Below are 11,608 nucleotides of genomic sequence, written 5' to 3'. Positions count from 1 at the left end.
AAAATGCACAACAGTAAGATCAGCTAGCTGTCTGCACGTGGCTGTGTCCCAGGATGCTAGCGGCAGGCTAATGACAGTTGGTAATTTCTGCAGTATTAGTGGCCATCCACAAAGACCTTGTATATTTACTGTCTTAGCTCAAATGCAAATTCTGTCACAACTCATTTGGCTGGCAACACAGCACTGCTGTTTATGCAGTGAGGTGACCAATGACCCTTCCAGTTCTTCAAAAGGTCCATGATGCACATATTACACTAGTTCTAATGAAACAGCACAGCACAAAGGGAGAAGTACCCTGTAATTTAAAGGCATATTTATAATTTCTTAGCTTAAAAACATTAATAAAATCTTGTGCTAATGGCAAATAGCAAAGACAACACCCATAAGAGGTAAAATAAAAAAAATTCAAATGTTCTGCAAGACTGAATTTTTGCATCATTATTTTGGATGCAACGCTGATAAATCAGGGAGCTATTATACAGTCCAAAAAACAGTAAGACAGGCAAAAGCTCCTAAAGGCAATGTAGGCTCCAAGACACACGCATTAATACATAACAAAATATCACAGTGCAGAGTAACACCAGACTTCTGCCATTCCATAATCTTTACTTTACATTCTGCTCTCTGTGCTTTTCAAGTGACTTCATTCAAAAGTAAGCCAAGAAATACTTCAGTTTTATCAAATAAGAAAGAGAAGCTTCTCATCTACAATCAAACCTGATCTTTGCCAGAGCAAATGCTGATTGTTACAGAAGTTGATAACACAACTTTTCTGAGTATCAAAATAACTCTAAACATATTAGAAAACAGTAGTTGATGTCAGGAAATGCAATCATTTTCCCTTCTTTCTCCAGAAATGAGGCATAAGCCTGCCTTCCTCACTTATAGAAGTGTGGAAAATACAACTGTTAATATTTAGTTCAAAGTTAACTTAAATTTAAAGTGATGTTCCTAGGAAATGCACACCTATTTGAAATGAAATCAAGTTAGATAATGGTTTATTTGGTTTTTCTCCTTTTTTTTTTTTTCTTTGTGTCCAAATTAAAGATTGTTGAATATAGAATGAATTGATTGTTTCCCGGGACATCTGCTGTGCTAACTATTCATACAGATGGGGTTACCTGTGAACACTTAAAAGCTATGTCTCCAGTTTAAACAAAATTAATTAATTAGAAACAAAGCTCCTCTTTTTCAAGATAAATTCTTCACCAAATTTCTTTTTAGCACCAAATAAAGCAACAGTTTTTGAGGGCAAGAGGAGGGTGAAAGCTGCGTAAATGTAACATGCATGCATATTTACCGTGATCTCTGGGCTGCCATTATTTTCTTTTCATACCCATACTGTGTCAGCTGCACTGGCAATGGCTGTTTGTATGCAACTGAGGCAAATGCATTGCAAAACATTCACGTGCATGTCTGCCCATTTCATAGCCCAAGCCCAAGCTTGCTGTTCACTCCCTGCTTCTCTAAATGCCATCCTGGGTCAGTGGAGGTGTTTATCCCACTGCATTAGTTACCACAAAGAAACCAAAGCAAAACCATCATCTAATTCAGGTGTCTAATTATTTTCTCTCTTTTTGCAGGTATTTTTGATAGAATATACAGGTCCATTGTTCATCTATTTTCTGTTTTATTTCCGCATGCCTTTTGTCTATGGACTGGATGAGAGGTTTACATCAAGCCCGCATCCAGTAGTTAAGTAAGTCAGTTTGCAGGCTTGAGCAGTATTTCTTGTTAGCATTGTAGTCTTATTCCAAATGTCTTGCCACACTTGTTTTTTTAAGCACTCTTAAATGCTTTTGTCTTGCTGTTTCTAGCTTGGCATGTATCTGCCATTCTTTCCACTACATCAAAAGGTTGATTGAAACAGTATTTGTTCATCGGTTCTCCCATGGGACTATGCCACTGAGGAATATTGTGAAGGTAAATTGTGTCAGAATCTATTCCTAGCCCCCCTTACAAATCCAACCTAGCCAACCTATGCTCTGCCTCCGCAGCACAGCTTTTTTGGTGCGGCTTTTGTAGTAATAATACACAGCAAATCTCACCCACAAAGCTCTAGTTCTTTCAAAAGATTTCTTAATGTTGCTGTTGTATAACCCACATGTTGCCATACTGTTATTCATGTTATAATAGTCTCATTGCTCTTTCAAAATTTTAAGCCTTCAGCATACCCTTCCTTTTCACTTACCTAGCTCCTTGAGTGCGAAGCGTTTAGTAACAAGGTTAACTTTTAAGGTAGCACAGGCAGGCACAAAGTTGGGAGGGTTGCTTTTAAAAAAAAAGAAAATCTACTTTTTGTAACAGTCATTTTGCATTTTCTTTGCCCCTGACACTCTCTTTGCTGTTCAGCAACTGTTAATTTACCTTTGATCTAGCATAAAGCAGCTTGGTGGTTCTGCATTTTCTTCTCCCGCAGGAGCACTCCCTAGTGTTACCAGTGCTGCTGTGGCACAGGGCAGCTGTTGGGATGCAGACCCCCTGTTTCCTAGATACTTGTGAAGTAGCGCAGTGAGCTGCATGGTTATGCATGGGCTGTAGTTATTTTACAAACGTTTGCAACAGGGTACACACTGGTATTCAAAAATAAGCTTGATCCTCAGGAAGACAGGAGATTATGATCTACAATTGGAAAGCATATAGTATAGTATCAGCATTTGGGTATTTAACAGTTATATAGATATATGGTATCTAGACAGTCCCTTGGAATTTGCATTATGGCAGTGACTCCCAGCAGCTGGAGCTCTACCTTGTGGCTCACTCCTTACAGCTGTGCAGCGGCTGTGGTAGTTCTGGGCAATAGCTTCATGCTTTCGAAATGGAAGGAGGGCCTGTAGTTGAGCAGTGGCCGTCAAAGAATCCTCCCTAGCAATTTATTGTGTTTTCTGCAGTGGAAGAGTGCAAGGGATGTTAAAGGCTAGCAGATCTCTTAGAGACTTGTTCTTGACACCATAGTAGCTAATGCATGCTATACAGCAGGTAAGTGAGCAACTTTACCTTGAAAAAGAATCAGTACAGTGTGATAAATCTTCATTTTCTCACTGCCATCTCTGACAACTACTTGTTCCTTTCGGACCAGACAAACTGTTGTTGCTAAAATCCACACCAGTCATTCTGATCACTTCTGCTTTTCCACCTTCTCATGTTGGTGATACTTGCTTTCATCTGTAAAGTTGCTCACAGTTTTTCTACCTGCTTAGGAGTGCTTGGGTTTGATTTGCTTTCATAATTTCATTGACCTTGGTGGTACTCCAAAATTGTGCCAGTGAGAAAAAAATCACATCCTCTTACCTTTTTTCTTTCGCATACAAATGGTAAACAAAGCTTCTTACTTTAAGTGTTTGGTAAGTAGCAGATATACCTAAGCGCAGTGGAAAGCCACCTTTAACAAGAGACACTTCAGTCTTAACAAGCAGAGATCTGAGACAGGAATTGATGAGATTTGTTATTTTCCTTTGTTTACCAAATGGAAATAGGAATAAATGATGCTGTAAAATGCAGCAGGGGTTCACCAACAGCAGTTCATGCTATATACTAACATAGTATAATCCTTTCTAAGATACATGATTTTTCTATCAATGGAAAGGTAGAATATCTGATTTATCTAGACTTAGTAAACAACTGGTTCAGGGCGAATAAGATAGGGATTAATACAAAAATTGTGTGGTGATAAAGGAACTAACTAAAGGAAAGGTGATCGTGGTTGTGCCAGAAAAGGATCTGTCAGACCTTTAATAATAGGGAGGTGTCTAGGGTGGAATTCCTCAAAGATTAGTCTTATGACTGGTCTTACTGAACATTGTCATGGGTAAAAAAGAAGGAATATTGTCACTTTCTATAAAAACATCTGGAGGAACGAAAACACTAGACCTAAAGAGATACCATTTAAACCACAAGACAATATAATGAGACACACAGAAGGGTACATGCTGGTCATGAATAAACATAGTAAACATAGGCAGGGCATTCAGAAATAGTTTTGATCATCATAGGGATCATCAATTGGAGTAGAGAAGACAAAAATCCTAAGCATAACTTTGTAAACTTAAGAATAATATATTTATGGGATCCCTGCAATATCTAAACTTGATCCACAAAATCTTTTTATAAGAGATTGTTGTAAAGCTTTATTATTGACCTGGAATATGAAAGATTCACAGAAACAATTTCTTTCTTTCAAGTGAGTTTATGAAGTCTGTATGTACTCTGCTGTTCCGATCTGAATCTCACTGTATTTTGTATGAGCCATAAGGCTTCTACTGGCAGCTGGACATTTGTAGTGTTACTGCTAAGGCCCTCAGCAGTGGCGGACTCCATTCATCTTAAAGCTCCTTTTCTTATAACTGAGTAGTACTCTTGCAGTAAATCATGTTCTTTGGATGAATAGTACTTATTCAGTCTAACTACAGCATGTATTGTTGGGAGCTGAACCATGATAATTTTTTAATTTAATTTTACTTTACTGAAATCCATTGTCATATGATCCATCCTGTGCCAAGCCCCAAAGTTAGGGAAAGGTTTTTCATGAGATGCCATTCCAAGATTACAAGAAACTGTTTCACCTAAGTTTGTACAGCAGTTAGTAAATTGTAGATGATGACAGAAGAAGCTAGTGTTAGGGAGGAAGCAGTAGTTTATGGATAAGACATTAGATTGTCTCTCACTGGAGTCATTCTTCTGGCTCTGCTGCTTTTCCTGAGGAAGAGGGAAGCTGTCACAGGGAAGTTACTTATCTCTCTGCTTTTTTGTCTCACCTGATATGTAATTATTGGTTCATAATTTGCTCATTCTCATCAGTTATCTATTAATATATTAATTTCAGAGCAAGGACATACTATGTGCTTGTCATAGTCATAGCCAAAAGGGTGTTCATTTTGTCTGAGGTCTCTGGGTATTTCAGTGGTTTAATTAACTCTCAAAAGAAAGTAGAAATGCAACAGAATGTTTAATACAACTGTTTGCAGCAGATGGGAAGGCTTATCCCTCACCAGCATTTTCAGAAAAGTGCACCATTGGACACTGCAGTCAGCTAGTGTGGGTTGGAGATGCTGAGGTAATAACTTTTCAAGGTATTATTGCTAGAAATGCAGTTCTGGTATGTACAGGGGAAAAAGGCTGCAAAATTCAAAGCCAAAAAAAAAAAAAAAAAAAAAAGTTAAACCAGTCAGGACAGGAAAGAATGCAGCCTTGGATAAGAATTTTGTCTGAGTGAGCAGGAAAGGAAAGCTGTGAAGGGGAAAGCAGAAAGATGTAAAAATGTCTAAGCTACATGAAGCTATTGGAAGGTGAAGAAAAAAGCACCACGAGAAAAAGGATGAGTGTTTTAGTCAAGAGTGCAAACAGGAGGGACGGATAGATAAGTGGAAGGAAAAGAACAGAAGAAGAGGTGAAACAAAGATAAAGAGCTCAGTTTTGTTCTTGCTGAAGTCCAGATGATAACCAAACATGCCCAAAAACATTAAAAACTGAGGCACTAGATTTGATAAACAAAGAAATCTCAACTAATGAGAGGCAAATGTATGAGTTGTCGACAAGAGTTAAAGTCTGTCTGCAAGAGAATGGCACCTAGAGGTGAGAACACAGAGGAAGAAGAGGAATGGGCCAAGAAAGGGCCTCCCTCCTACCTCCAGATATATAAGAAGGGAAAGACACTCTGTCACCAAGATACTGAACCAGCAATGAGTGTCAGAAGAAAAACCCCAAGAGGCAGGGCCAGCAAAACCAAACAAGAGGTAGAGATTGTCACTGTAAGTAATTTTTTTTCATGGAGGAAGCCTGTGAACAAGCTCTGAGACTGGTCAGGAATGAGTTAGTAGAGCTGTTAGTGACAGCTATGTTATCAGAGTTTAGAGGATGGAAGCTGGATCACAGAAAGACAAGGAAAACAGCAAAAGGGACAGACTAAGGGTATCACAGTGAACGGGCAAAGGAAAGCACCAGGCATGAGGACTTCAGGTAGGAAAACTTAAAGCATGGCAAAGAAAGAAGACTGATGGGATGAAGGAGAAGAAAGGTAAGAGATTGGGCAGTACAAAGTAATAAGCAGGGAAGAGAGCAGAGTGCCTAAATCTGGTTTTACAAAGTCTCAGAGGTTAGCAAAACAAGTCTCTCTTTAACCTACAGTCTGTATGGCATTTCATTTTTGGCCAAATGGCTTGCGTGACAAGATAAATTTGTTTTCAATAGTATGATCATACTTTCTAAAAGTGTTTATAAACTTAACAGATACAAGATATTTGAGAGGAAATCTTACTGTACGAGCACTACTTCCTTCCTGTTATTTCCTGTTGTCTGCTCTCACCTTAGCACACTTAGTATGGTAATTTTTTGTTGTATTATCAGCAACTTGAAGGATCAGCCCAATTCATTGTTATCAGCGGTCCTTGCAGTGAATACTGGCCTAGAGGATTGTACTGAAACAAAGAAAAATTCCCTGTTTTTCAGAACTGCTTGTATTACTGGGGATTTGCAGCTTGGCTTGCTTATTACATCAATCATCCTCTTTACACTCCTCCTTGTAAGTAGCAAAACAACCCTCAATGTGATTTAAGTACTTATGCGTTTGTATATTAGTACTAATCACATGTTAACTTTTTTGTTTAATAGCTTATGGGAAAAAACAGATAAATTTTGCTGTGATCATGTTTCTGGTAAGTTTGTTCTCTTTTTAGAAAATGCTGAAACATGTTGCTTTTATTTCTTATGTTGTGTAAGTGCAAGAATGAGTAGGATAAGCAGATACTTAGGCCTTGAAGACCTGGGACATACTACTAAAGCTGACCACTTGGATATGCAGAACAGATAAATCTGTCAGTTTTTAATGTGATTTTGTACACAAGGGAAGATTTTGATTCAGTATTCATTCCAAGACTGGGCTATTTATCTGCTGGGATGATCTCTCGTGATCTTGAAAAGAATCCTGGAACTACCAGTTTGTGACACTGTGTTTAAATGCCAGTGAGTTTGTTTTGGGAACTGTTTATTGAGTGTTAAGAATCACAACAGATCATAAAACTCAGAGAACTAACCAACTAAGAAAGCATGTTGCTGATAATTTCCAGGGACAGAGGTTCATTTTGATGGGCTGCACAAATTTTTTTACAACTTTCCATATGAAGCAAAATTCTTAAGTCACTGTCTGTTCATTTTCACAGTTCCTAGGAACATTTCATACATGCAGAAGCAACATTAGTGTAGCCAGCAAAGATTTACCCATTTTTCCTATGCATGCCAAACTTGTTTAGAACATCAGCTGTTCACTTGCTTTGAGACACTAATTCACAGTGACTGCAGAATCTCAAAGCAGCTTCCTAGTATGAAAATACTGTGAGTTCATAATCTATTCCCATTTCATAAAGAGACTACATAACTGAAAGCACAGAGCTGGGCATAAAATTCAGGAGCTCTGACCACCAGTCATTTGCTTTAATAGCTATGCTTTGCAGACACTGGAGACTGTCCATAATCACATAAATGGGTCATTTCAATACACTTTCTGCATAATTGATTGGGGAACCATTATTTAAAACCAGTGGAGGAAGCTGGGTCAATTATATTTCATGATTCCTATAAATTAGAGACGAATACTTACTTAAGAGTCCAACCCTGGTCTTCCTTGGGATTTTAATAACTGTTGAGAAACCAAAATGATCCAAATAAATTTTTTGGGTGTTTTTAAAGACACAAGAATAACCAAAAGATAAAGCACCTCCTGGGTTTACTTTTGTCCCCTTTGGTTTATTGCCTTTAGATCTCATGGGAATTATATAAGTAGTAAATTTGATCTTTTGGACACCAAGTCCACATTTGCTGGCAAATATCATTAATATGTAATAGAGTATAACATGGACTCATGTTGGAACAAAGACATTCCATCCTCTAGTCAGACTGCAGCCTTGGTTAACGATATTTATTTAAGGATATTTATTATTTTTATAATAGATTCTGTTCCCTTTTTTTTTTTTTTTTAAGTATCCCAGGAAATAATAAAAGGAAGAAGAGTAAATAGAAGGGAAGCACATTTTTAACTGTCATGCTTTTTCTTGCAGCTGTGTGAAGCTGGAAATTTTTCCATTCATGTTGCGCTCAGTAACCTCCGAAGAAATGGTAAAAATTGCATTATAATTTTCATTTTGCACAGCCGTTCAGAACTTCTACAGTTACTCTACCTCATGAAAGTCCTGATCCTGGAGGGTGGATACTCACCAGCTGGCTGCTGTGGGAACCCAGGTTGCTCAGCACTGTAAAGATTGGATTCCAGGAGAGGTCAGACAGTGCAAGGAATCCAACACCAGTCTGTGATTTTTATTGGTTAGGGCCAGGTTGTGTTGGGGGCAGCAGTTATGTTAGTTACACTGGCAGTGCAAAAGGAAGCAGTGCTAATATAAGCTACGCTTTGGTGAGCAAGGGAAAGTAATTTCACTGGCTTCTCCAGGGGGCACAAGATCGCTGTGCAGGCCAGAGTTCCTTGGGCATGAGCCAAACACCTTACAGCTATCACCTATGACTGCTAAAATCCCCTTCTGTGACAATCTGAGAAAAATTTTAACTTCTAAATCTAAAACTTGAGGTACCTCTTCTTACAGGAGTGACTGATCAAAGGCATAAGTAGACGACTTTCTAATGCCCAGAATGTTTCCTCACAGTTATCCTATTCCTTCTTGTGGGTCCGGAGGACATCCTGTTTTCCCACATCCTGCTTGTCTGACAGTGATGAAACACAGGAGTAGGCAGAGTTGGGTTGTTTTTATAGGAAACAATATATTTAGGAATGTGAATATTTTGTGATTTGTTTTCTAATCTATAGGATCCAAAACCCGTAAGATCCCATATCCAACAAAGAATCCTTTCACATGGCTGTTTTTCTTTGTATCTTGCCCTAACTATACATATGAGGTATGTATTTTCAAACAAGATGTTCAGATTTTAGTTCTGCTGAATATATTTTCATTTCTTTTGGATGTTAAACATAGAAGAAACCTCTGACACAGTTCAGCTCAACACCATTTCCCCTCCTCCCCTAAACCCCATGAAATCAGCTTGCAGAGAGGAACTGGTCTGTTCTTCCTCTCCTCTCTTGAGGCAGTACTTACAGAGCTAACCTTAAACAGAGAGCCTGGACCCTGGGCCTGTGCTTCAGTGTGGCTGCTGGTCAAGACAGGTAGACTTTAAAGCAGTCCAAATTTTGCAGACAGGGGCAGGGAGATTGCTACTGAATGTGTGTTGCAATGAGGGGATGGGGGTATCTGATGGATCTATAATGTAAGAGAGCCCAGGAATATCACCGTATGCAGGAAGATAGTGGGCAGACAGATAGAAGATATTGTGGCAGAGAAAATGGAGAAATAGATGAATTAGAAGATATTGTGGTAGAAAAAATAAGGTCTTTTTCCTAATTTTCTTAAGTTATACAGTCGCTTGTGTTGGTGGTGACTGCTTTAGAAGCTTGAATCAGTTTATTGCTTCATATTCCTTAATCAGGAGCCAAACTCCTGACTCAGTTCAAAAGCAGCTAAAACCAGTGCAACTCAGTGTAAAATTCACTCTAGCACAGAAGGACAGCATCATGTTTTAACTGCAGTGGAGATTAACAGATGTTAACAGTATTTGGCCTTAGACTATAGAAAGTTAACCAGTCCTAGCACTGATGGAGGTATGACAAATACAAATTAGGCAGAGAAATGGAAAGGACAGTATGTTGTAATGCTTAAAATTTTGTCACGATAATAGCTATAGAAACAAAAAGGTTTTGTTTGTCATAATAAGGCACTGTTCACCTTTTTGGCTAAAGGTTATTAACACTAGAAATTGATCTGGCTGACCTTGGCTTTTTTATTTACCTATACTAGGACAAGGTTGTTTTTGATCAATAGAGACATAAATGCAAATGCTGTCACCAGAAATATTTAAAATTTCCTTGGCCAAAACAGGTGGGGACTTGGATCAGTTTCACTGTCATGACTCAGTGTGTTCCAGGTGAGTAATGTTTTGCTACTTCACCCTGAAGTGATGTCAGCAAGGAGAGTGTGTTTTTAATCTGATAATGTCATTTATCTTTTTCTCCCTTCCTTCCAGTGGGGCTATTCACCTTGCTTTGCTTCATTCAGATGACAATCTGGGCAAAGGATAAACACTGCACCTACCTACGAGAATTTAAGGATTATCCAAGTCTTCGAATGCCAATTATTCCATTTTTGTTGTAAGAAAAAAAGGTTTAGTTTCAATATTGCACGGAACTTTAAGAAGAAAAAGCTCATAAACCTCTTGCTAAATAAGTGAGTTAATTAAAAGGATTTTTGTGCATGTTGAATCTCCACTGCTGAGGGAAATTGTATGCACTTGAAAGCTACACTTCCTTACAGTCAAGAATTCTCAACTCAGAAGCACCTTCAAAAAATAAGGCTTCATAGCACAGCTGGTAATCAAAAGCCCCTACACTTCACTGTAACCTGATTGACTTAGATTTTCCTGTACTAGTCTATTTGGATTGATGGATCAGAGATCCTGAGAAGTCTGTGCTGAAAAGCAGCTCCAAATTTAGCAGTGGCATTCTGCAAGACATAAGTACATTGGAATGAAGACATACCAGCTAACTACTAGAGAGCTTAGCTCAGCCAGCACGGCCAGCTGGCCTGAAGACAGTTGCATGATCTGCCTTCTTTGACTTGAAGAAGACAGTGTGCTGCCTGGAGGCAGGTGCTTTGTAACAAATAACATTACCAAAGAATATGAATGGTTCCTGGAATAAAGAAATAGGCAATATCTCAAATACCTGATTTGGGTCTAACCCCTAATTTGCCAAAAGAATCTGAAGTAAGAAGTATTTGTAGTATTTGTGGATATAACATCCTGTATTGTTGGGGGTTTTTTGTTTGTTTTTAGTCTTCTTCATTAGTAAATTGCATACCAGTAAATAAGGCTCAGAAGATCTGATCTATGCTATATCTGTGATCTTTGGCCTGTTTTCGTATGACAAGTCCTTATCATACTAAAGGACCTTTTACATAGCATTTTATGTCAGCATTCTCTGAAAATTTTTTAATACACTTTGTAAATACGTGAAGTGACTGCTAGTCCTCAGAGTGCTAGTTCCCTTCCTATGTTCAGAGACAGGGAGGAAAAAAATCAGCTACATTTTGGACTTCCTGTGTTTTCTTTTTCACAAGATGTTCAGTGGCACTTAGTTGGGTTTTGTGCAAAAAAAAGACTATTACGATCTATTTGAATGACATTTTAAAGAAGCTATTTTAGACTATGAAGAGAATGCGTAGATACTGTTTTGTTTCATGATTAATTTATTTATCTATAATCGATGTCTAGAAAGATTTTTGCAACTATTTGTAAGGGTGAAATATGCAATAAATTCTAGGCTATATTTTGAAATCAGCTGATATAACGGCAAAAGAAGACTACAGCTGGTTGCTGAAGTTTTGTAATATTTTGTACAGTAAAAAGCAAGAATGTCCTTATATTAAAAAAAAAGATCTACATCGATTGAAGAAAAAACCTAACAAAGCAAAAATACATGACCCAGATTTTATTTCTGTGTAACATCTCTTAGAGAAGATTTCTTAGAAATGGTTAGATCTGGTAGATAACTGAAGCAATA

The 11,608-nt window shown here is 38.1% G+C and overlaps 1 protein-coding gene across 1 annotated transcript in view; it reads left to right on the top strand.

Annotated features, from left to right (window-relative positions):
• TECR (trans-2,3-enoyl-CoA reductase) overlaps positions 1 to 10,434 on the top strand; it is a gene marked incomplete at its 5' end in the record, with an annotated part of 13,297 nt that extends 2,863 nt beyond the window's left edge. Inside the window, 8 exons of the mRNA XM_010072792.1 lie at positions 1,584 to 1,699; positions 1,818 to 1,923; positions 6,445 to 6,517; positions 6,607 to 6,650; positions 8,049 to 8,106; positions 8,807 to 8,895; positions 9,930 to 9,975; positions 10,075 to 10,434. Coding sequence (XP_010071094.1) covers positions 1,584 to 1,699; positions 1,818 to 1,923; positions 6,445 to 6,517; positions 6,607 to 6,650; positions 8,049 to 8,106; positions 8,807 to 8,895; positions 9,930 to 9,975; positions 10,075 to 10,202 — 660 coding nt within the window. The remainder of the gene's footprint in view (positions 1 to 1,583; positions 1,700 to 1,817; positions 1,924 to 6,444; positions 6,518 to 6,606; positions 6,651 to 8,048; positions 8,107 to 8,806; positions 8,896 to 9,929; positions 9,976 to 10,074) is intronic.
• Between the last annotated feature and the right edge of the window lie 1,174 nt (positions 10,435 to 11,608).

Source organism: Pterocles gutturalis, unplaced genomic scaffold, assembly GCF_000699245.1.
Source record: "Pterocles gutturalis isolate BGI_N339 unplaced genomic scaffold, ASM69924v1 scaffold32977, whole genome shotgun sequence".
Taxonomy (NCBI): domain Eukaryota; kingdom Metazoa; phylum Chordata; class Aves; order Pterocliformes; family Pteroclidae; genus Pterocles; species Pterocles gutturalis.
Note: the sequence above shows the minus strand (reverse complement) of the source record. Positions and strands in the feature narration are given on the sequence as shown.